The sequence below is a fragment of the Malaclemys terrapin genome, chromosome 3, assembly GCF_027887155.1.
Source record: "Malaclemys terrapin pileata isolate rMalTer1 chromosome 3, rMalTer1.hap1, whole genome shotgun sequence".
In the NCBI taxonomy this organism is placed as follows: domain Eukaryota; kingdom Metazoa; phylum Chordata; order Testudines; family Emydidae; genus Malaclemys; species Malaclemys terrapin.
In genome coordinates this window covers 190,055,779-190,081,054 of record NC_071507.1, presented here as the reverse complement: position 1 = coordinate 190,081,054, position 25,276 = coordinate 190,055,779, and the positions used below count along the sequence as shown (strand labels likewise).

General features: G+C 45.8%; 1 protein-coding gene across 3 annotated transcripts in view; it reads right to left on the bottom strand.

The window, feature by feature from the left end:
* The window catches only part of KLHL29 (kelch like family member 29), a 553,446-nt gene that overhangs the window by 42,220 nt on the left and 485,950 nt on the right, over window positions 1–25,276 (bottom strand). For all 3 annotated transcript variants that reach the window (XM_054024033.1, XM_054024034.1, XM_054024032.1), the window contains 2 exons: window positions 5,507–5,705; window positions 901–1,083 (listed from right to left, as the gene is read on the bottom strand). In XM_054024033.1, coding sequence (XP_053880008.1) covers window positions 901–1,083; window positions 5,507–5,705 — 382 coding nt within the window. The remainder of the gene's footprint in view (window positions 1–900; window positions 1,084–5,506; window positions 5,706–25,276) is intronic.

Sequence of the window (25,276 nt, the reverse complement as noted above, 5' to 3'; positions counted from 1 at the left end):
CTGAAGAACTGGTGAAAGGAAAGGACTCACTACATATAAAGAATTACGTTTTAGAATTAAAGAATTAAATAGCTCAAAATGTCCGGGATTTTACCCGGCAGGGAGGAGAACTGGGTGCTCCAAGGCATCTGGGGAGCTGGGAAACAGAACAGTGTGAGCTGCGTGTCCTGACCGCTCCCAAAAACGGAGCGCTGGGGCAGATCCTCCACTGAGCAGCTTCATTAAAGTCATGGGAGTCTATACTAGTGGAGTGCCTGACTTTAGAATTGGTGCAGTTGTTTCGTGTGGCTGGGAGGGAGGAGGGGGAATGTGGGGTGCTCAGGGGAAGGGGCGGAGACTTTGGGGAAGGGGTTGGAATGGGGGCAGGGAAGGGGCGGAGTTGGGCGGGGCCAGGGGCGGGGAAAGGGGTGGGGCGGGGGAGGGGAAGGGGCGGAGTTGGGGCGGGGCCGGGGCCCCGTGGAGTGTCCTCTTTTTTCAATGTTCAAATATGGTAACCCTAGGCTACAGTCTTCTATCAAAAGAAAGATTTCAACAACACTCTTGTAAACAAATATTTTAAGTGTAGGTCACATATTCAGCAGCTCAGTCAATCTTGAATGCAGCAACCCACCATTTAGACCCAACTTCAGCCACTGTTTTAAACTATGTTACTGCAACCTGGAAACCTCTTTCACAGGTTTGATGGTTGTCGAACCTATTCTCTAGTCTGTGCTGTTGACTGCTCTGGGACGAAATTGGAGCTGAAGTGAAATGGAGAGTGATAAAAGCATATTTGTTTGTTTTTTCCTTTCCCCGAGAGGTGGTTGAATAAAACTGGCAACCGTTTCTCCCTGCTTACACTGTACAATACAGATTGCGAGGAGCCAGTGCTTTTCTGCTCCTAATGGGTATGCTACTTACCTGAAAGATAGATGTTGTCTCCAGCGCTGACTACACTGAAAAACTCCCGATCGTAGAAAGGCAGGCTGGCCAACGGGTACCATTTATTGTTTTGAGGATTTAAACATGTGACCGCCGTTAAAGCTCGTTGGTTCATGCCAATCATCTGACGACCTCCCACTAGGACTATTACCTCGGCCACACCTAGGATGCAATTAACCAAAATACATTCTAAGAAAGCGTCATCTCTCACCGGGGAGGTAAGCTATCTAAAAGCACTTTGCAGTCAATCCAGTTCTCTATCCCCATTAAAAATACCCTTAGAAAAACAAGTCTTTTTTTGGTCTCCAATAGTCTGCAGCTAGCCTATCATTTATAATTTGGTTTCTTGAATATTGTTGCAGCTTATTAAAGGCTCATCTATGAAAAATATTTAGGCTGAATGATAAAACAGGAGGCGGGTGTGGAGAAGGTGAAAAGGACATGGTGATAATGGTGAGTGAGGAGATACAATTTAAACATAGCAGGATTTAATAAGGAGGGTTGGAACCAGTTGTATTTGCATACCACCCCACCCCCACACAATAGGGAAGATAATATAAAGGCCTCTATATCAAAAGATGGACAATGATGGGATCAGGATTTGATCTTAAGTATCTAAACTGCCATCTGGCTTTGTCCTTGATTAATGTATCCTCACACCAAAGACTGATGTATTGAAAACTTTTAGGCTTTATCCCTCTTGGCTGCATTTCTTCAACATTTAAGTTTGTTTTCCATCCACTCCTTCAAAGGGGCCCCTTTTCAAAATACTCTTGTGTGCTTATGTAACACCTACAGACCCTGGTCATCGGTGGGTGGGATCGAACCTGAAACCTCTGGAACTTAGTGCATGAGCCTTTACCGCATGAGCTAAAAGCCAGTGGGCTCTTATCTAAGGCTACAGAGCAAACTCATAATCTCTCTCTTTAAGTGGTCTCGGTGCCACTAGATGGGACAGAACATCACACCAGAGGTTACATTATCCCAAATAAACTTTGCCTAGTTATTAATTATTATTTTTATATGTGCATTATGGTTGTGCGCAGGAACCTCAGTCCTGGATCAGGTCCCCACTGTGGTAGGTGCTGTACAAACACACAGCGAAGAGGCAGTCCCTTCCTTAAAGAGCTTGTTGATTTAGATTTACCTGCGCAGACGGAGATTTCCAAAACCTTTAATCTTAGGTGTACAGTGGGCCAATTTCCCTGCTAGTGTGAATGGGTGATACACCACTGTAGTTACTGGGGCCCATCTACTGAGGTTTTAACTCACAGTTTACTAAGTGCCTGGACTGAGGTAAATCTGAGCAAGACTCTCAGGATCTGCCCCTATACCGGATCCCTATGGTACATCACATTTTAACTGTTTGACACCCTCTGGCCTGAAACACTCACTGTCAAGTGCTTGAGATATTTTGGATTTAGTGCTCAATGTAACAGCAGAAACAGCAGGCCCTGGTGCAAAGAACTATTCACCAGGATATTGGATTGTTGTCCTCCATCATCTGGATTTTTGTGTTTTTATATTGAAGTGTTCTTCAAACAAGTTTACTCTCTTATTAAGATATGAACCTAAAATACTATACAGTTTTAAACAAATATTTCTTAGTAATGAGAGATCATTATTTTTAGTACATACCAGAAAATGTATGTGCTAAAGATAATATGCTGATAATAAATGACCTTGAGAGGGCATCTCACACCCTGCAGCAGACCCACAAAGGGTGTTTGGAGATCCTTTGTGCATCCATAAATGTAGACAATATGCAAAATAAATGGTTCTATATAATTAGACTCTGACCTAAAAAAATATAATCACCCTCCCTTATCCCAAAAGAATTACTTTCCCCTCATCAACAAGCTTCTGTAAAAGGTTTGCATTACATCTATAATTTTATATACAAAGATAAAATAAGCATTTTTCAAAAATCTTCAAACATCACACCATTAGCCGTCTTCAGCAAAAGACTTTTTAGTGTGAATTGTTATTGAAAGTCATCTATGTTTCCTCCTTCTGAAAAGTGCTTTGATTAGGCAGTCTCCACAAGCTGCAAATGATGAGGCTTGATATACAGTACATATAACGTACTAGCTTCAATAGCCATGTACATCAGGAAGTCTGCTTAGCCTTGTCATTGTACTTGCTCGGAAGAAGCACCAAGCAAAACACACAGGAAAGTTTCACCTATTTCTTCCACATCTGATTCTTATTTGTTGCAGTTGTTTGATACATACTATTTGTACTAACTTCCAGAGTAACAAGTATTTAGAAATTTTCTAACACTACCTTGAAACAGATTGATTTATTACACTGGAGAATTGCTTCTTCTTTGTTTTTGCTAGACAAAAAACACATGTATGCCCCATGTGGAAAGCTTCTTGAAGCAACGCTTTCTTCATAGATTGTGTGTGTGTGTGTGTGTTTTAAACATAATATATCTGTGTGATCCTTTTGATCTGAATGCGACAAACAGCCTGATCTGATATTGTAAGACTTGTGGTATTGAAATAAGAATACATCTACACAGTGCTGTGAAAGGGAAAACTGCTTTACAATAATTAATCAACTGATCCTCACAATACCCTGAGAGGAAGGTAAGAAAATATTATTGTCCTGAAAAAGCTGAGGTAGAGAGGACAAGGACCACATTTTTAGAAGTGTTGTCTAGGTGTGGGGGCTCAACTTTAAATACAGTAACTCCTCGCTTAATGTTGTAGTTATGTTCCTGAAAAATGTGACTTTAAGCGAAACGATGTTAAACAAATCCAATTTCCCCATAAGAATTAATGTAAATGGGGGGGGGGGGAGGGGGTTAGGTTCCAGGGAAATTTTTTTCATCAGACAAAAGACTATATATATATAGATATAGATATATATAGATATAGATATATACACACACATACACAGGCACACACAGAGTATAAGTTTTAAACAAACAATTTAATACTGTATACAGCGATGATGATTGTGAAGCTTGGTTGAGGTGGTGAAGTTAGAGGGTGGAAGAGGGAGGGATATTTCCCAGAGAATGCCTTACTGCTAAATGATGAACTAGTACTCGGCTGAGCCCTCAGGGGTTAATACATTGTTGTTAATGTAGTCTCACACACTAAAAGGCAGCAGGAATGGAGGGAAGGGAGACAGCATGGCAGACAGAGAGACACACCCTGTGTGTGAGAGACAGAGACACATATTGCCCCTTTAAGGCTGACCCCACTCTCAGTACACTGTCTTTTTAAGTAGATCAGCAAGCTGAGACGGCAGCTGCTGCCAGGAAGCTCCCTCCATCCTGAGTCCTGTCGTGTGTTCCCCCTGCTCTATGGAGATGGGGTAAGTGGGGTGCAGGAGCAGGGGGGACGGGGACACCCTGACATTAATTCCCCCCTCCCCCGGCACAGTGGGCAGGAGCAGCACATGGCAGTGGGGGGAGGGACAGCTGAACTGCCTGGCAATTGATAGCCTGCTGGGTGGCTGCCACACAGGGAACTTAGGGGAGCGGGGAGCTGATAGGGGGGCTGCTGGTCCACCCTGGTTCCAATCCCCCACTAGCTCCAACGGGCTGCTCTTCCTGCAAGCAGTGGACAAAGCAGGTGGCTGCCAAACAACGTTAGAAGGGAGCATTGCACAACTTTAAACGAGCATGTTCCCTAATTGATCAGCAACGTAACAACGAAACAAGGTTAACCGGGACGACTTTAAGTGAGGAGTTACTGTACTTAGAGCCCTATTTTCACAGGTGCTGATCAACCTGCCACTGAAGTTAATCATTCCTGAAAATCAGACCACTCATTTAGTTGCCTAAATATGGATTCAAGTGCTTAGCTTTAGGCACCTTACTTTGATCATTTTGGTGCATGTGTCTAAAAAGTTTGGCTTCCCAAAAATAGAGTAAGCCAAAAGAGGGGAAACTTTTTGGACCTTAAGTGACTTGCCTAAATGCCACAGAAGAAAGGTGATAATATTTCTCAAAGAGAAAACAGGACACTGCGAGTGGCTGGCCTGAGACCTACACCTCCTCCCCATCCCACTCCTCGCCCGCAGAGCTGGCCCAAGCTGCTTGCCTGAGCCCCCTTCCTTGCACAGGGGAAGGCAGGGCTTGGGTGAGCAGCGATGCACATACTAGATAGGGTGACCATAGTTCCCAAAGGCTGTTCCGAGATCGCTGCTCGCCTGAGCCCTGCCTTCCCCCCTGCATGAGGCTGGAGTTGGCATCGTTGCTCGCCCCAGCCCTGCCTGCCTCCTCCCCTGCATGGGGCTGCCATTGCTGCTTGATCAGTTTGGCAAGAGCAAATGGAACAAATGCCCACTTTTGCCCAAAAAGTCAGGACAGCCGGGACAGAGCTTAAAAAAAGGGATTGACTCGGCCAAAACGGGATGTATGGTCACCCTACACAGAAGGAGACAGAGTCGGAACTCTGGACTCTCTGGCTCCCAATCCTGTGCTCGTGAAAGGTGGTGAATGGAAAAGAAATGACACTTACTCCTCCCTTCCTATGCGAACTACAGACAGTCTGAACCATTCAGTCTTGGACTGCAGGAAGTGTCAGATCAGAGAGCTTTTCCTCTGAAGCTAGCTTTGCTTTACCTGCTGATAGCCTGGGCCGGGTTCTTGGTGTCTGCATCTCTTGTCGGGCATGTGGGAGCATGTGATAACGTTTTGCTTCGTTCACTAGATCCCGGCAGGCCTCTGAAGACTTTATCAACTCCTCATTGTCAACAACATTTAGCAGATAACTGGGATGGATGAAGGGGAGGCGGACCACTGCAAGCAACTCCGCAGCATACTGGAGAAAGAACACATGACAGCCTTAGTGCTTGATTTCAACCATTTGGCGTTTCCTCCTCCCCCATCACAAACACTTCCCCTTATTGCCCAACTTGGGAATATATTATACTTTGAGCTGCCCTTAGTACCTGAGCTTTGTTGTACACAGTCCTGATTTTCATGGACCCTGCATACACTCCCCAAACCTTCATTATTGTTCAGGTAGCACAAAGACAACACATTCCTTAGCTGCTCCACTCTGAAGGCTTTTTGTGGGGGGGGAGGGGTTCCATATGGAGACAAAAACAATCTTCAAAAGCTGACAATTCTTGTTATACAGAGATTTTGTTGTAAAAGCAGATTCTCAACTTATGCTCAATATAACACCTTATGCACAGGAGACAGGCATTCATCTTCCTAGCTTCCTGAATTCACCTTGAAATTTAAGACTGGCTGCTACATTGAAAACAAATGGCTTTTCTAGCATTTTGTGTGTGAAAAAAGCAGATGAGCAGCTTGGGTTTGAATAGCCTCTATGGTGGATACTGAAAAATACCATCCAATTTGTTAACTATCTTTTAATTAGTAGGATTTATTTGTTGGTGAAACAAATCACGTACTTCAAAGTTTCCCTAGAAATCAGATTCCTGTGGATGCTACGCAAATACTGACACTACACCCCATCTTCTATATAAATAAAATAAACCTTGTAGTGCAAAGGACATTGGAAGAAATGAAGCTGTCTGTCGCCGGTTATTGCTTAAAGGAAAATAAAACCACAAAAGTGAAAATTGCAACTGATAAATGAAGAGTCCATTCACTGAGAACTGATTTTAAATCACTGTTTATCTTACAGCATATCACAGAACACTTCACAGTGAGAGATAGAAGAGCTGGAGAATGCATTTATGGAGCTGGGTATAGGGAACATATCAGGACAATAAGAACTAACTATGGCTGCATATTTAGAAGGACAGTAAAAGAAAGGTGACTATTAAAAGCAACAAAGATGATTGTTATTAGTAAACATTTATATTATCGGAGCGCCCAAAGGCCCCAATTGGGATTGGGACCAAGATTCAAGGAAATATTCTTGAAGATTAAGGGGTTGAGCCTGAGAGGCGCTTAACACCCAAAACTTCCACTGAGCTGCAGGTGATCATTACTTTCTGGAATCCATCTATCTGTTTAGTTGTTTAGACCATGTTCATCACCTTAGTGATGAACAGACTGGACTTCTACATAGAGTGCTTCCATTGACGTGCACGAGCTGAAATTGTGGAAAAGCAGCATCACTTGCCCCATAATCTCAGCTGTGCAGAACACAACACCATCCACAGCCTCAGAAACAATTCTGACATCATAATAAAAAAGGCTGACAAAGGAGGTGCTGTAGTCATCATGAATAGGTCAGAATATGAACAAGAAGCTGCTAGACAACTCTCTGACACCACATTCTACAGGCCATTATCCTCTAACCCCACTGAGAATTACCAAAAGAAACTACATCATCTGCTCAAAAAACTCCCTAAAGAAGCAAAGGAACAAATCTACACTGACACATCCCTAGAGCCCCGACTAGGGGTATTCTACTTGTTACCCAAAATCCATAAACCTGGGAATCCTGGATGCCCCATCATCTCAGGCATTGGAACCCTGACAGCAGGATTATCTGGCTATGCAGACTCTCTCCTCAGGCCCTACGCTGCCAGCACTCCCAGCTATCTTCGAGACACCACTGACTTCCTGAGGAAACTCAAATCCTTTGATGATCTTCCAGAAAACACCATCCTAGCCACTATGGATGTAGAAGCGCTTTACACCAACATTCCGCACAAAGATGGACTACAAGCCATCAGGAACAGTATCCCCGATACCATCACGGCAAACCTGGTGGCTGAACTTTGTGACTTTGTCCTCACCCACAACTATTTCAGATTTGGGGACAACTTATACCTTCAAGTCAGTGGGACTGCTCTGGATACCCACATGGCCCCTCAGCATGCCAACATTTTTATGGCCGACTTAGAACAACGCTTCTTCAGCATTCGTCTCCTTACGCCCCTACTCTACTTGCGCTACATTGATGACATTTTCATCATCTGGACACATGGGAAGGAGGCCATTGAGGAATTCCACCAAGATTTCCACGATTTCCACCCTACCATCAACCTCAGCCTGGACCAGTCCACAAAAGAGGTCCTCTTCCTAGACACTACTGTGCTAATAAGCGATGGTCACATAAACACCACCCTATACTGAAAATCTTCTGACCGCTATACTTACCTACATGCCTCCAGCTTTCATCCAGAACACATCACATGACCCATTGTCTACAGCCAAGCTCTAAGGTACAACCACATTTGCTCCGATCCCTCAGGCAGAGACAAACACCTACAGAATCTCTATCAAGAGTTCTTAAAACTGCAATACCCACCTGGTGAAGTGAAGAAACAGATTGACAGAGCCGGAAGGGTACCGAGAACTACAAGACAGGCCCCAACAAAGCCTGAAAGAAATACGCACCAGCAACTACACACCACACAACAAAAAAACCAACCCAGGAACCAAACCCTGCTACAAACCCTGGTGCCAACTCTGTCCACATATCTATTCTAGGGACGCCATCATAGGACCTAACCACATCAGCCACACCATCAGGGGCTCGTTCACCTGCACATCTGTCAATGTGATATATGCCATCATGTGCCAGCAATGCCCCTCTGCCATGTACATTGGCCATACTGGACAGTCTCTATGCAAAAGAATAAATGGACACAAATCTGACATCAAGAATCATAACATTCAAAAACCAGTAGGAGAACACTTCTCTCTGGTCACTCAATAACAGACCTAAAAGTGGCAATTCTTCAACAAAAAAACTTCAAAACCAGACTCCAATGTGAAGCTGCAGAACTGGAATTAATTTGCAAACTGGATATCATCAGATTAGGCCTGAATAGAGACTGGGAGTGGTTGGATCATTACAAAACCTAAACTTAATTTCCCCAATCCTAATTTCTCCCTACTGTTACTCACACCTTCTTGTCAACTGTCTGTAATGGGCCTCTCTCTTACCACTTCAAAAGTTATTTTTCCTCCCTTGGTATCCTGCTGTTAATTGAATTATCTCGTTAGATTGACCTCAGACTTGGTAAAGCAACCCCCATCCTTTCACGTATTTATACTTTCTCCTGTATTTTTCACTTCATGCATCTGATGAAGTAGGTTCTAGCCCATGAAAGCTTATGCCCCCCAAAATTGTTAGTCTCTAAGGTGACACAAGGACTCCTCATTTTTTTTAGTGTGTGAGTGCCTCTAGTGTCTGGGAATCAGGTGACAGCTGCAGTGGAAGAAGAACGTAGAGATACAGGGATGGAGAAAGGAAAGATGAGTGAACAGTTGTTGGTTAGAAATATTTCTCAAGTTCTAGTGTGCACAATTGGTTCCACCCTGCTAGGTGATAAGCGATCATACTCATCACAGGAACATCTTCTACCACTTCCCATTTCCCTACAATAAATTTAAAACAGAGGCATCAGTTTGGTAGGACATGCAATTATCTCTTTCCAGTAGGAGTTTGCACTAACCTACCTCCTTAGAGCCATGTCACCGTGATGATATAAACTAAGTTAAAATGAGCATGTGATGTGACTGAAATGGATTCAGTCTGGCAGAGAGAAGAATATGGGTTTTCACAAAATCCAATCACTTCATTTAACAGAGTGTAACAGACATGGAAGTGCTTGGCAGTCTGAAATGTCCAGTTTTCTGAGAAGAGATGAGTGTGTGTTTGCATAACAGTAACACCTCTGAACTTCACAACTATAATAAATAACACAGTAATAACACCTTACACTTCTGAAGCATCTTTTTTGTCAGAAGAGCTCAAAATGTTGCGCACACACTAATTATTGTGAGCCTCACAATACGCCAGGAGGCAGGCAGGTTTTACAGATGGGGAAGCCGAGGCAAAACAATTAGAGTGACTTGCCCAATGTCAGAGTGACAGAAAGATGACCAGAAGCAAATGCTGACTACCTTAGTCTAACCGCTAATTCAGGAGACTTCCTTAATACAACATGAGATTTGGGAGATGTATTTGCATAAGGCCAAACGCTTCCAGGAAGGACCCTTTGGGTTCAATCCTGAGCATCACGCTGCTCCACTTGTATCAAGGAAGTGGTGTAAAGGGAGTAGAAAACAACAGGGTTTCTCCTTCTGGGGTAGGAGGCGTCCTCAGTGAGTATAGAGCCATCTATACCTGGGTCTATGCGACCCGTCCTACAGCCTGCAGCATAGGGGGCATGTCAAAGGTGGGGGAAGCATGCAGGAGGTGCGGTCTTAGCAGGTTGCCCTGTAGCAATTCCTATCTGTCTGCTTGGGGGTCATGGTCACTTGTGTGAGACTACTCTAATCTACATCAAACTCTAGGTTGGCCCCATAGAAGCAGCCCCAGGATCAGGGGGACTCAATGACCTCACTTGTGCCCCTAAATTTTGCCTGGCAGAAGATCAGTTGAGTAGCTGGGCACAGGTAAGAATCTGAGCCCTGCCATCTGCCACTGTTCCGTACAGTGAAATAAAAGATGCTTCCGTGACTCTTTCCTCTACTAAAATTTATTGCGGGGGGGGGGAGGGGGGGAGGGAAGTTCTGCCCTTTCCCTAGAGTCACAAATGTCAGGGACTTGGCTGCAGACATTTTAATGCCATTAAAATGATGCTAACTTGTGGGAGAGGGAACACAGTCGACATATGGCAGTGGGAGGCAAAGCTCCGATTTCAGGAAGTGCCTTTTTTAAGAAGTCTGGGGGCGTTTAACCTTACAGAGGAGCCAAGATGAAATGCAGAATCAGGACACCAGGAATACTGAGGCTATTGATGGGGACATCAAAGTTTAGCCAGTGAGTCTCTAATGGGGATGCTAATCCCATGCTGTAATGAACTAAAAGGAATAGCTAAATAATAGTTTAAGTAATGGAGAAATTGGAATATGCACAAATCTACAGCTAAGGCAGGCCAAACAATCTTCCTAAGCATCCTGGTTCATCAGAAAGCTGCCCCTTCTGCCTCTCCAATAGGCCCTGTGCAGGACGCAGCCATACTGCCAAGTAAGACAAAACGCAAGCAAATACTCATGTCATTAAATGAGAACCTGGGGTTAGACACCAGGATGTCTCCATGTTTAGCTTAAATTGGCATTTAGGGGAGAGCTCCCCTCCAGCAACGAGAGGCAATTCTCCTGACTCCACCCGCAGAGATACTGCATTCTTCCCCCCAGGCCTCCTAGAATAAATGAGGCAACGGCTGCTGAATTAGTGAAACACTCTCTCTTTCGCCCACCTTTCCTTAATTAGATTAGTGAGAAACTCTAACTGTGTTTCTCTCCCTCTCTTCCTCTGTCTGAGCTTGTGGCTCATTGTGAAGGCTAATAATAATTAGAACATGTCGCTCTCTCTCATCAGCATGAAAGCTAATGTCACATATCAAAGCTAATGTCACATTTCACTCTTATTCTTTCCCCACCCAAACAGCTACAGAAATACAGCTGTATGTGTGTGTGAGAAAGAGAGCACACACAGTTGCTGCTCTGCTTCATCACTGCTAGCATTAAGGGTATGTGTCATCTTATTGTTTTTTACCAAGGGATTTGCAGGGTATGTATAATCTCACTGTCTCTAGAGGATGGTAGAGGCTTTTATAAACCAGTGGCTTTTCGCACTTGCTCCTTTAAGCACTATAGTCGATGGCGAGTTTCATTTGGCTTTTCTGATTTAAGTACATCCAAGTGGTCTAGGGATTCTGTAGCCTATTCCTTTCTGATTCTGCCTTGTGACTGCTTCATAGCCTCGTTAGCTATGATTGTATTAAATAGCTTGTGACCATTATCCTTTTTATTGAAGATTGGAATAAGTACTATTAAGCATTTCAACCTTCTTACCATCTCTTATTTGCTCTTCTTCCTTTTCTTTCTCCTTCCCTTGCTCCTTGTACACATATAAAACTTATATGGTTCCCTTTTACATTATTAATATTATTATTATTAATAATAAAATAGTACAATAGATGTGAAGGGCACTTTTCAAAATGTACACGGCAAAACTTTCAAAGAGCAGCCTCCATTTTTGTGGATGCAAGTATGGGCTTACAGTTTGTGCCTGTAATTCCACTGTGGCTACACATTTTTTAGAGCATTCATTTCTCACATTCTGAATGCAAGTGCAAATTGGATAGTCAGAGATGCAAATATTCAGATTTGCACCTGCAATCAATTGGTGTAATTCTATGCAGGAGGTCAGACTAGATTACGATACGATAATGGTCTTTTCTGGCCTTAAATTCTATGAATCTGTTAATTCATTTTTTCAGGTGGTAAAAGGCAGGCCACATCTCAGCCCCTTGAGCATCTAGCCCATTGTTTAGACAAGGCTCTACTCCAAGCAGTTCACCATTTAAATTCAATCACTGCAATCATAGAATATCAGGGTTGGAAGAGACCTCAGGAGATCATCGAGTCCAACCTGCTGCTTAAAGCAGGATCAATCCCCAGACAGTTTTTTGCCCCAGATCCCTAAATGGCTCCCTCAATGATTGAACTCACAGCCCTGGGTTTAGCAGGCCAATACTCAAACCACTGAGCTATCCCTCCCCCTATACAAAGAATGAATGAGGCATGAGTATGGGAACAGACAGGACAGCTCTTCAACTGGTGTGGCTCCATTGACATCAATGGAGCTATTCTGATTTATTCCAACTGAGGATATGGCTCATAGAATCACAGACAGTTGGGGATGGAAGGCTAGACCCCCTCACTGACTCTTTGTAGAGTTTGCTCTCCATGGGGGGTGGGGGTGGCAGGGGAGGAGAGCTGGCTTGACAACTCATGAGTAAGGGGGACTGGCTACGAGGGAAGGAGTAGACAGATTTGGTGTGGGTTGGCTCCTGAGGCACATATACATTTGCCAGACTGCTATCGATTGCATTAGCTCAGCTGGCCAGCAGCTTCTTCACATAGCTTGAGTCCCCGAGGATTTATAAAACCCAGGACAAAATGCCTTTATGTTGCAAAACAGACAGGGTTCCTGCCCCATAGAGCTTACAATCTAAATTTAGATGTGACACAGTGAGCGAGAGAAACAAACCATAAGGTCGCATGCAGTGGGATAGCTCAGGGTTATACCAATCAGATCATACTGAGCAGTGGTGCGCATATGTCGCTGGGCTTCTAGTAGGCAGAAAGCAATAACCCAGTCTGGAATTTGGCCAAGCCTTTGTGGTTAATGGCCCTATCCTGTGGGACCTTTAATGACCACACATAGTCATGACGTGTGTTTAAGATCTCCTCTGAAAGGATGGCACCTCTGACACCATAATGCCCCCAGTACTACAGTGGGATATTCACTGGTTACAGTTTTCACAGCATAGTGAAGATATAAATTGTGATGTAAGTGTTAAATATTATTGGGTCAGTACTGACTCAGAATGATGGTACTGCCTGTTGTACCATCAAGATTATTTCTTGCTGATTCGAGATGTCTCATCCATATATCTAACCTTGCATAGTTTATCCACCTAACTTCTGTATATGTTTTCTCCACTTCTGCAGTCAGAACAGCTCTCCAATTGGATCACAGAATATTTTAATGCCATTTACATTTCTGCTCGGTGGTCTGAATGAGGATGTTTACTTTGTTAAACTTTTTGTGACCTTTCTTCCCCTAGTAATTATATCTGTATTATTAGCAGTTTATAGAAAGTGGGCTTTAGTCTGATACCTGACTTTCAAAACTCTCTTCAGTATCACATTTAAAAAAATTGCTTTTTACTCTGAAATCCCCAAGCTAGTAAAATCCTCATAGGTATTCTTTAAACGACTATCACTGTGCTTCTGCTTAGGCTATTGTCACAATAGTATACTGCTAGTTTTAGGAAATATGTTTATTGTTGCAGAATCAAATTTCCTGCTCTTTAAATATTACACTGGAAAGCTATCAAGATTTTTGACATTTTTGAAGTAATGCCCAGAGAGGTCAAAATAATGTTTCCCTGATGCCTTATAGCTCATCTCTCTGTCTCTGTTTTACTATTCTTTCATACAAAAGACCCTTTGTGCTAGCTGCCTAAAGAAACATATTTTAGCTAGAAGTACACATACAGAAGTAAGATTATCCATATTAAGATAGGTTTTTAGTCCAACACACTGCTGTTTCAGCTGTTAATGCATAATTCTAAGAGACTATTTTTTAGCATTTTAAAACTGAACTAGGAATACATTCAATTCATCAGAGAGACTAAGAAGATTAATACACCACAGCCTTAAAAAGATTTCTCTGCCCTCTCACACAGAGACTGGGTTCAAATTCAACTGGATTTTAGAGACAAAATAAAAAAATTCTAATCTGACAGTTGCGGCAAAAACTCAGCAGTGCTGTTAAACAATTATGAGATGACTCTGAGTGATAGCAATGCTACACCCACAATAACACACTGAGACCTGTAGGGGGAACATGTTTTTAAAAAGAAGAGGTTATTCCTTAGTTCCTGGACTGGTGGTCAGATGATGAACTGCATGTTGAGCTGCACTGGCAATGAATGCTAGAAATCAAGAAGTTTCCAGTGGCAAAGAGACAAGGCACTGTGAGTTAGTTAGGGTTACCATATTTCAGCAAGCAAAAAAGAGGACGGGAGGAGCCCCACCCTAGCCCCGCCCCTGCCCCTCCCACTTCCCGCCCCCCCCAGAACCCCCAACCCTCCCCCCATTCCTTGTCCCCTGACTGCCCCCTCCTGGGACCCCTGCCCCTAACTGCCCCCCAGGACTCCACTCCCTATCTAAGCCTCCCTGCCTCTTGTCCCCTGACTGCCCCAACCCTTATCCACACCCCCACCCCCAGACAGACCCCTGGGACTCCCACGCCCCATCCAACCACTCCCCATCCCCTGACAGCCCCCCCCAGAACTCCCAACCCATCTAAACCTCTCTGCTCCCTGTCCCCTGACTGCTCCGATCCCTCTCCCCACTCCTGCCCCCTGACAGCCCCCCCCAGAACTCGCAACCCATCTAAACCTCTCTGCTCCCTGTCCCCTGACTGATCCGATCCCTCTCCCCACCCCTGCCCCCTGACAGCCCCCCCCAGAACTCCCGACCCATCTAAACCCCTCTGCTCCCTGTCCCCTGACTGCTCCGATCCCTCTCCCCACCCCTGCCCCCTGACAGCCCCCCCCAGAACTCCCGACCCATCTAAACCCCTCTGCTCCCTGTCCCCTGACTGCTCCGATCCCTCTCCCCACTCCTGCCCCCTGACAGCCCCCCCCAGAACTCGCAACCCATCTAAACCTCTCTGCTCCCTGTCCCCTGACTGCTCCGATCCCTCTCCCCACTCCTGCCCCCTGACAGCCCCCCCCAGAACTCCCAGCTCCCTACCCCCCCGCTCCTTGTCCCCTGACTGCCCCCTCCTGGGACCCCTGCTCCTAACTGCCCTCCACACCCCTAAGCCTCCCTGTTCCTTGTCCCCTAACTGCCCCCTCCTAAGACCCCCCCCAACTGCCCCCCAGGACCCTACCCCCTACCTGTACCCTGGCTGCCCAAAACTTTCTCCACCCCCCCAAAAGCCTCCCCCCCGTTTCTTGACTGCCCCCTCCAGAACCTCCCTGCCCCTTCTCCTGCCCCCCTTACCCTGCTGCTCAGAACAGGGTGTTGGGCTCTGTGCGAGCCGAGCCGGACACGTGGCTGCGCTCCCCAGCACAACAAAACCCGGTCCCTGGCCCTGCACAGTGCTGCCGGACCGGGTTGCAGGAGAGGCCAACTCAGAATGCAGGGCGGCTCCGGCTCCTCTACAGCTGCTCAGGAGTCCAGCCCGGGATTTTTCTGCAGCCCTCCCAGCCGCTCGCTCTGCTGTGCCGGGGGAGGGGGAAATCCCGGACATTGTGAGTGCTTTACAAATTCCCCCCGGACGCTATTTTTAGCGCGAAAAGGAGGACATGTCCGGGTAAATCCGGACGAATGGTAACCCTAGGTTAGTGCCAGGCAAGAGTCTTGACCTGTCCCCACCTTCCCGCTGCTGCTGGAAATCCTCCATGATCTTCTGAACTAGAACTCCCTATATGACACCAAAAAGCCTTCACAAAACTATAGGTGTCCAAGTGCAACAACAATGGGGAACTGGCTGTTTTTTGAAAGTTTAAACAGAGTTCTCGAGACAGCAGCACCAGTTGCTGATTCGAAGCTTCACTAGAACAAAGCAAAGCTTTATTTTTGGGGCACCACAGTGCTACCTGGTGATCAGGGCAACCACTTCAATGCATATTGCCCATGGGTGCCTCAAGGGCACGCATTCTTTCTAATAATCTCTTCCATATTTATAAGTGTTAGGACAAGTCCAAATCAAATCTCTGTTCTCTGGTGTGCACAGCATTTGTCTACTATTTATTACTGTTTAGTTTGCATTGGTTCAATTTCTTTGAACTGAAAATCCACTAACTATAAAGCTTGAGTATCATTATAGCTGGAAACCTTATAACATAATGAGATGAACATTTGGAATGAAGTCTGGTTCCCAGGCCCCGGACTCACGCAGTGACTCAGTGGGAGGGAGCTACATGTAGAAATCCCATGCACAGCAAGAGGAAAATAGCACCCGCCTCACTTCTTGAAACGAAGTTTTAACATGACATCTTTATGGCAGCACAGCTGACTAAACACCATAATGTCATCAGTGTTGCAGAAAAGGAGCTGCTATCCTGTTCTCCAAACAGTTCATGGAGCAGCACGTGAACATGTATTTCTAGATGTAATGTGATGAGGTTATATTTAAGCACACAGGATGATGAATCATTAATTCATTACACTCAGAATTTATTTCACACTCAGACATTTTAATAAAGAATCTTATCACAAACGTCTTTAGTCAGCAGAATAACTCTACCAAAATAAATGTCCTCAGAAAGTAACAAACCATCCAACAACCAGTGATTGGCATTTCATTTGTTCCGGTTATAAATATACACCCACATATACACCTGTACACACACATATGTACCACAAAGACATGCTGTCAAGATTAAATGGTGTTTATAACGTGCTTTAAAAAGGAAGCGCGCTCCTGACACATACAGCATAGTGATACACACATACAAAGATTTTTTTCCTATTTATAATGCAATCCTGAACTTCATTTCCCTTTCCATTCAGAAAAGCCGGGAGTGTGGCCTAATGTTTGGACCGGATGACTTGGGAGTCAGGAGTTCTCTTCATGATTCTGCCACTGACATAAGTGTGACTACGTGGAATGCAAGTAATCTCATGCATACAGCTACTCTGCATGTGCATGTGCTTGCAGGATGGAGGCCTTAGTCATTCAGTTTCCTCAGCAACAGAAGAAAGAAAAACACTGTTAAAAGTAGGAAGATGTGTTGGTAAAGCCACAAAAAACTGAGAGGGGATTTCAGGACAGGTGCAACTCCCAAAGCTACTTTCAACTTAAAAATAAATAAATAAATAAATAAACTAGATTTCAAGTTGATGGTAGTATCCCTTAAAAATAAAGAGTGCCGTATACCAGCCGTTAGTGAGTAACAGAGAACTCCACCTTTACCCTGCTTTATTAATTAGTGGACCTGTTTTCCCTCTTGTATCACTTCTTCTCTTGATGTGTTTTTTTTTATTATTCCCCTGGATCCCTGGGACTAGTATTAACTCACTCATTCTGTTTCCTCCCACTCTTGTTCTTCTCTCTCCAAGCCTGCATTGGTTCTGTGAATTCTTGTTTGTTTGGCCCCCTAGAAAAGGACTTATTTAAACCCCAGATCTTTGAGCAGTTTGTCACTATGTGAAGACACAATGATTACATCTCATTCCTTGCACTCTTCACTTTCCGAGAAATTGGAGTTTGTTACACTGCAATTATGGCAACCATTAGGACTCTTCTGCTTTCCAAAGGGGAGGCTTTCAATGCATTCTGCTATTATTGTAGTCACTAAGGATGGGGTTTCCAAAGGTGCTAGGCACTCAAATTTCATTAAATTTTAAAAGAAGTTGGGTGCCTAACTCCTATCAGCTCCTTTGAAAATCCCAACCTTCATTTCATACTTAGCCCATATTTGCTTTCCTAAAGCTAACACTCTTGGACTGCATTGTTAAGTGAATTCATTTCTTACTATGATGAATTTAAGTAGCTTCCTGGTACTGAATGTCATCATTTTGAGTTTTCTTATCATTTTCTACCCATTGCTAAGGAAAAGGCTCAGAGTGTTTTTGATACTTTCTGTATCATTAAGCTTCTTCATAACTATGGAACCTTTCTGTTGCTGCATGTTTGACGATATGTGTTAGCTGGGTATTTAAAATTCTCCACGACTATGGTATCCAGACACCTTGAGAGTTGCCCATTTTTCTTCCTTCCAGAAATCCACTGTTTCTTCTTCGTCATTTTCTGCATCCTAACCAAAGTCATTTTATTGCCATTCTCTTTAATTGTCAAAAGGTAGCTCATTGGCGTATATAACGTTTGACATAATGCCACTTTTCCTTCTCCACATTGTCTTCCCTTTCCATCACTCCTAGCTACTAAACTTACTGGTGTGCATGGTGTTCATTCAGCCTGCATTTGCTTTGTCTCAATTTTATCCCATTGCCCCTGCAGTGGTTATGCTCCCTTGCCTCACCCTAGGTAATTCCTCTCCTTTCCTCTTCAAATACTTGTAGACAGTTATCCCCCTTTAGCTGTTGTTAGACCAAGTCAAGCATATTCAATCCTTTTAATCTTTCCTTCAAAATCAATTCCTCTAGTCCTTTAATCATTTGTTTTGTTCTTCTCTAAATTACCTTCAATTTGTCTACAAATCTCTGGTTCTCAGGTGCCATTAAGATACTATTTAGACAGAGCTTGCTCTAAGGACACAAGTTCATAGACAGCTCATTAATTTTTTTATGGGTAAGACATTTCATTTTATAAGTGAACATTTTGATGATAAACAGTATTTTTTTAAAAAGGGCACACTATCATGTCTTTATGGATCACAGAGAATGGTGACATAGCATATGGCACTCTGGTCAGATAATAAATGTACTACTTTAGATCTTTAACGTCTTGAATAGACATTGGTCCAGATCTCCAACTTGAGTATATTGACATAAATCCATTCACTGTTAGCCCAGCAACACTGGTTTGCACTAGCTGAGGATCTGGTCCAGTATCTAGTATATCCTATCAACACTCCATGTGACAGGTATTCCCCTGCCCCCCCCCCCCCCACACACACATTTCACAGAGAGGAAAGTGGAGGTAGGTAAACTGGCTTACCCAAGGCCACACAAAGGCCACACAGTGAGACTATGGCTAAACTAGGATTAGAGCACAAGAGTTTCTGGAATTAAGCCCTGCCTGTGCTCCGACCCCTATACCATGATGCTTTTCACATGACAGTGCCTTATTATGCAATATGTATTTTGTATGATCTCCCCAGAGGTAAACTAAGGTTAAAAGGAATAACTACCACGATAAACCCTACCATCTCCTCAATCAGTCTGGAAGAGAAATAAATAGAAAACCAGCAAATCCAGCTTTTCTAGATGTGTCAGTCTATTGCGAGATTTCCGAGTGACAAATAAAAGGAATCCCTACAACCAGTGGTCTGCTTTCACTGCCACCGGAAATTACCTAACCGTTCAGGAACCTGACATCAGATGCCATTTCTCTCAGTTAGATTGATTTTATGCAACTGCATTACTAGCAGGGCTGAAAGAGTTATATAAATGTTGCCATATGCAATTGGCATACCGTTCCAAAGCACTGGGGTACAGTTATTTACCAAATATTAGTTTAATAAATATTTCATTATTTGAGCTCACTATCAGTCTTATGTAGATGGATCGGTGACCTTTGAAAGCTGTTACTCTCCCTTTGTAGCACATCTTAGATGCAGTTTTCTGTAAAGCAATAAAGCTCTATTATATAGCACCGTAAGACTCCTAAACGGCACACTTAACAGAATTAAAACTGGCGAGGGTATATCCTTTCACCCTGCTTTCCACAGCCCATGTCCATTCAGGCGCCCCCCACTGCCACTTTGAGCCTGGCCTTAAGAGGATTAACAACACTAAAAAGAATTTGATACCCAAGGAGTAGATTTTCAATGGCACAAAGAACAGTTAGGCACCTGATCCTCATTTTCTTGCAGTGAGAACAGGGGACTAAATCCCATTTGTGCTTCTGAAAATATACCTCCCCCTCACCTCCCCCGAAGAAGCTAACATAATATGAGGACTCTGGTGATTACAACCAAGGTGGTGCACAAGCAATAGCAGCTTTCCAAAGAGCTTTTCCTCCCTGGAGCTGTCCCCCTACTTACTCCCTGCTGTGGAGAATGAAGAGCTATGTGTAATTTTTTTTTATAAATATCATCTCAGTTCACCCAGTTGAGATTATCCTGCCTGACTGCATGGAGTTCAATCAAAGGAGGATGTTTGGGGGAGGAAGGGGGAACAAACAGGAACAAGACCGTGACAGAAATAAGGCTCCTTAAGGGAACAATGCGGGGAACTATTAATTGGGGAATGCCCCTGGCCAGCTTTCAACCAGTCTGGCTAGGTTTATGATTTCCATCTCTCAGTCTAAGCATGAAGGGGATACTGAACCATTAAAGCCCCCCAGGCCTAGGAAGGAAGGGGGCTTGAGTGGGCTGCCAGCAGCTGCCTCGGGGGAGATGCTGCCAGAGACACACAGAGAGGGAGAAGATGCAGCAGGTAGCCTGCTCCCCCCCACCCCAGTCCAGGAGCAGGGATGTCTGGGCTAAGTAGAACTCACTCAGCACTTGCAAGGAAAGAATGAGGTGCAGGTAAGAACCAGGCATATAGGCCTTTTGTTGTTTTACTCTTTGCTCTGCCTGCTATGTAACTCTGGGTGAATAATAATGCTTTGTTTTGAGCTCCCTAAGGAAAAGGGCTTACAAGTGCCAAACAGAGCTGGGCCTACAGGATTAACATGCTTGGGAAACAGGGTGATTGCAGCCCAGAGATCCAGTCCCAGAGTAGTTGAACCACAGGGTTCCATGCACTTTAGAAGGAGAAAAATGGATCTAAAACACAGCTCACTCTGTAACCACGACACCTGCCTTCCCATGCGTCGATGCCTTTACTCACTATGTCAACTTTATGAATTACACAGCAAGCGCTTCTGGGCAAAGACCTTGTCTTAATGTATTTTCAAAAAGCCCCATGCACACACATGACACACCATCCATATACCATACAGGATATAATATAGTGGTTTAAAGAGTGTGCCCTTCATACTCTCCACCATTAAACTGCAGACCCCTGACCAGCTGTACCCCTGCAAGGATTCACCCTTGGTCAAGGACAGCAGTGAGGGGTGCACTGTGCCTTCCAGAGGAATTTTAATTTGTAACTGGAGCTCCACAGGACCCCCCCACTAGCAGAGGCTGCCCGGGGGCTGCCCTGAACCAGCATATTAATCGGTCTCTCGGGCCTCCCACTTTTGTGGCTTTGCTGGCTGGTTACTGAAGCAGTTACTGTGGTTCCCTGCACCCTCTGGTTCCCTGTACCAAGGGGTCTTCAGTGACAGAGCCTGGGTGAATCAATCCCATTATACCCTGAATGAAGTTAGAGCATCCTGTGATGCTGGCAGGCCAGGTGCCAGCTCATGCCAAGCCCCTATGCTTCACCTGAACACTGACAAATACCAGGGGATAGCCGTGTTAGTCTGTATCTACAAAAACAACAAGGAGTCTGGTGGCACCTTAAAGACTAACAGATTTATTTGGGCATAAGCTTTCGTGAGTAAAAACCTCACTTCTTCGGATGCATCCAAAGAAGTGAGGTTTTTACTCACGAAAGCTTATGCCCAAATAAATCTGTTAGTCTTTAAGGTGCCACCACACTGACAAATACATAGCTGAATTAGTCTGGCTCACCTGTGTGTTAATATTGTTAAAACCGGGATTAGATTTATAAAAACATGTTTAGTGTTTAGACTTGTAAGTTGCTGCATGTATTGATCTCACTTATAATAGCTGTATCCCATGTTATAAGATAATATTTAAGTGTTTGCTCTATAACCATAAAAGTGTTTTCTTTGAAACTGTAAACTTCCAGTCAAGAGAGAAGCACTACCACATGTGAAATACTAGTTTGCCACAGGAGGTATTATCTCCTCCTGCCCAACAGAAAAAAAGGCTCATATACATCAGACAAACCATTGTGGAACATCAGAAGACAAAAGACTTTGTTATTGGCCCTCATCCCCCCCAATGAAGAGGAAACGTGCACATGAACTCGTCCCATCACCTTGAACTCTGGGGGGAAGGCAATAAAAAAATCCCTGACAAGAAGAAGAAACTATATCTCAATGCTGCTTGGACTCTGGGAGACAAGGATGACTAAGCATAAGATCCCCAGTGCTTGGCCTGGGTTAGCCCTAAAAGGCATATAGAGCTTGATCATCATAGAAGCTTCTATTACCTTTTGAAACTTTTTTCAGAGTGGTAGTCGTGTTAGTCTGTATCAGCAAAAAGAACGAGGAGTACTTGTGGCACCTTAGAGACTAACAAATTTATTTGGGCATAAGCTTTCGTGGGCTAAAATCCACTTCATCCGATTAAATGGACATATCCATTCACATTTGAGAAGTGGTCAATGTACATACCACATTACCCTGATAGATTCGGCAGAAATGGTGGGTCTGATTCTGTAAAGGTGTTGAGCACCCTGGACTCCCAATGAATTCAGGGACTGCGGATCTGGTAGGATTGGGCTCGGCATTTCTCATGCTGGAAGGAGGCGTCATCAAAATTTCTACAGACCATCTTTATCAGACAGAAGACTGGTTAGTCTGACTTTATAGCCATCCCCAGAGTAATTTGTTTCTGAGCTCTGAAAATGTAGATGCCACTATAAAATTTTAACGAGAGGGTGTTTCATGGTAAATCTAAAAAGCAAGAGCTTCTGCTTTCAGAAAATAAGCATCTGACTAAGAGCCTTATATATAATACAGCAGGATACAGAGAGGTAAGAAAAAGTTAGAGCAGCCAGCCTGCCACCCTTAAAACCTGGCTTAGCAGTAGGACTGGACATGAAAGCAGCCAACTATTGATACCTTTAACATTAATTGATTCAAAACACTCATCTCCCGGTAGATACATATAAAAAATTGAAAGAAAAACACAGGAAATCAAACACCACAGTGAGAAATTTGGAGAAACAAATAGAGCTATAAAAGCACTTCAGAAGCAGGAATGCAAAAAGGAATGCAACTTGGAAAAAAAAAACCACCCCGATTGCTGCAACATGAAAGTGAAAGAAGAGGAGGTAGTGGTGGCAGTGGCAGCAGTGAGAGGGAAAACAAAAACCACCACTTAAAAAAAAACCAAATTCATAACATCAGCACAGTAGGAGGCAGAAAGAAATATTTAAACCAGCAATCTTGAAAACATAACCTAGATTGCATGGTGATTGACACCCTCTGTTTGTGACAGAGAAACAGATTCATTCTGCAAGGTTCTTTCCACTACTGCCCTCGAGAATAATCCCATAGTTTCCATTAAGTTCTGATTCAGTACAGGAGCAGCTCAGAACGGACTGTCTTCATCAATCTTTAAACAAGCAGAGAAACACACAAACAGTACTGCACATTTCCGAAGGCCAGTGGGAGCTGAGAAGGGGCCCATTTCAGTAAATCAACAGCACCGTATACATTTTTTGCGATAAACATAATAATATATATGGTAGGGTTACCATACGTCCGGATTTTCCCGGACATGTCCGGCTTTTGGGGGCTCAAATCCCCGTCCGGGGGGAAATCCCCAAAAGCCGGGCATGTCCGGGAAAATCAGGAGGGCTCTTTGGCCGGGGCCGCGGGGCCGGGGGCATGGTGCCGAGCCCGGCCGGGCGCGCGGTGCCGGGCCGGGGTCGCAGTGCCGGTCCGGGGTGGGCGCGGGGCCAGGCGGGGAGCCGGGGGGTCCGCGGGGCTGCGAGGGCCGGGGGGTCCGCGGGGTCTGCGGGGCTGCGAGACGGGGCGTCCGCTGGGCCGGGAGCCGGGGGGTCCGCTGGGCCGCGGGGTCCGCTGGGCCGCGAGGTCCGCAAGCCGGGGGGTCCGCGGGGTCCGCTGGGCCGTGGGGTCCGCTGGGCCGCGAGCCGGGGGGGTCCGCTGGGCCGTGGGGTCCGCTGGGCCGGGAGGTCCGCGAGCCGGGGGGTCCGCGGGGTCCGCTGGGCCGGGAGGTCCGCGAGCCGGGGGGTCCGCGGGGTCCGCTGGGCCGGCGGGTCCGCTGGGCCGCGAGCCGGGGGGGTCCGCTGGGCCGCGGGGCCAGGAGGATCCGCTGGGCCGCGGGGTCCGCGGGGCCGCGAGCCGGAGGGGCCGCGGGGCCGCGAGCCAGAGGGGCCGTGGGGTCCGCTGGGCCGGGGGGGCTGTGGGGTCCGCTGGGCCGGGGGGGCCGCTGGGCCGCGGGGCCAGGAGCCGGGGGGTCCGCTGGGCCGCGGGGCCACGAGCCGGAGGGGCCGGGGGGGCCGCGGGGCCGCGAGCCGGGGGGGCCGCGGGGCCGCGAGCCGGGGGGGCCGCGGGGCCGGCAGTGCTGGGCGGGCCAGGGGTGGTGGGCCGGGGCCGGCACCCCAGGGCCCGAGCCGACCCAGGCTGGAGCCGCCGGGGGGCCAGCCTGGGCTGCGCCTCCTCCCCCCACACCGCCCCTTACCTGCTACAGGCTTCCCGCGACTCAAATGTTCGCGGGAAGCAGGGGAGGGGGCGGAGACTTTGGGAGGGGGCGGAGTTGGGGCGGGGGCGGGGGCGGGGCTGGGGGCGGGGCCGGGGTCCCTGGGGGTGTCCTCCATTTGGAGGCACAAAATATGGTAACCCTAATATATGGCCCAGACAATCCCCTCCAGAAGAGAAGCCTAGAAGGTGGCCACAGAGGCAAGAAAACTCTGTGAAGTTCCCCTCAGAGTCTCATGTACATTGTCCATTTGAAGAGGAGAGAAGAAGTTTTGAGGTGGCTCCCTACAGCCACAGACTGACTGCAGGAACTGTGCTGCCATCAGACGAGTCCCCTGTGGCCGCACGTCTATCTTAGGTACTTACATGGAAGTCATTACCACAGTAACGGAGTACCTCTTCAATCGTTTATCCTCCCAACACCGCTCTGAGGTAGGGAAGTTCTATTACCTCATTTTACAGATGGAAAACTGGGATACAGAAAGACTAAGCGATTTGGTTGAGTTTACACAGGAAGTTTGTGGCAAAGCAAGGAATAATACCTAGGTCTCCTGAGTCCCAGGTTGGTATCCTAACAACTGGACCATCCTCCTTCTTTAAGCAACCCTGGAAAGGATCCAGGGGGAGCTAATGCAACTCTGCGAGTATGTGTACACCAGACCTCAGACGGTTCTATCTGCGCTACCTCTGATCTCGCTAGCACGCTAAAACAGACACGCAGCTGCGGCAGCACGAAGAACTAGCGACCTGACTACATAGCTATGCTCTCAGACGGGATCATACTTGGGCGGGCTAGCCCGTCCCGCCACTGTGGCTACATTTCTATTTGTAGCATGCCAGCTTGATCAGAAATTACACCTAAAGCTCCTGTGTAGACA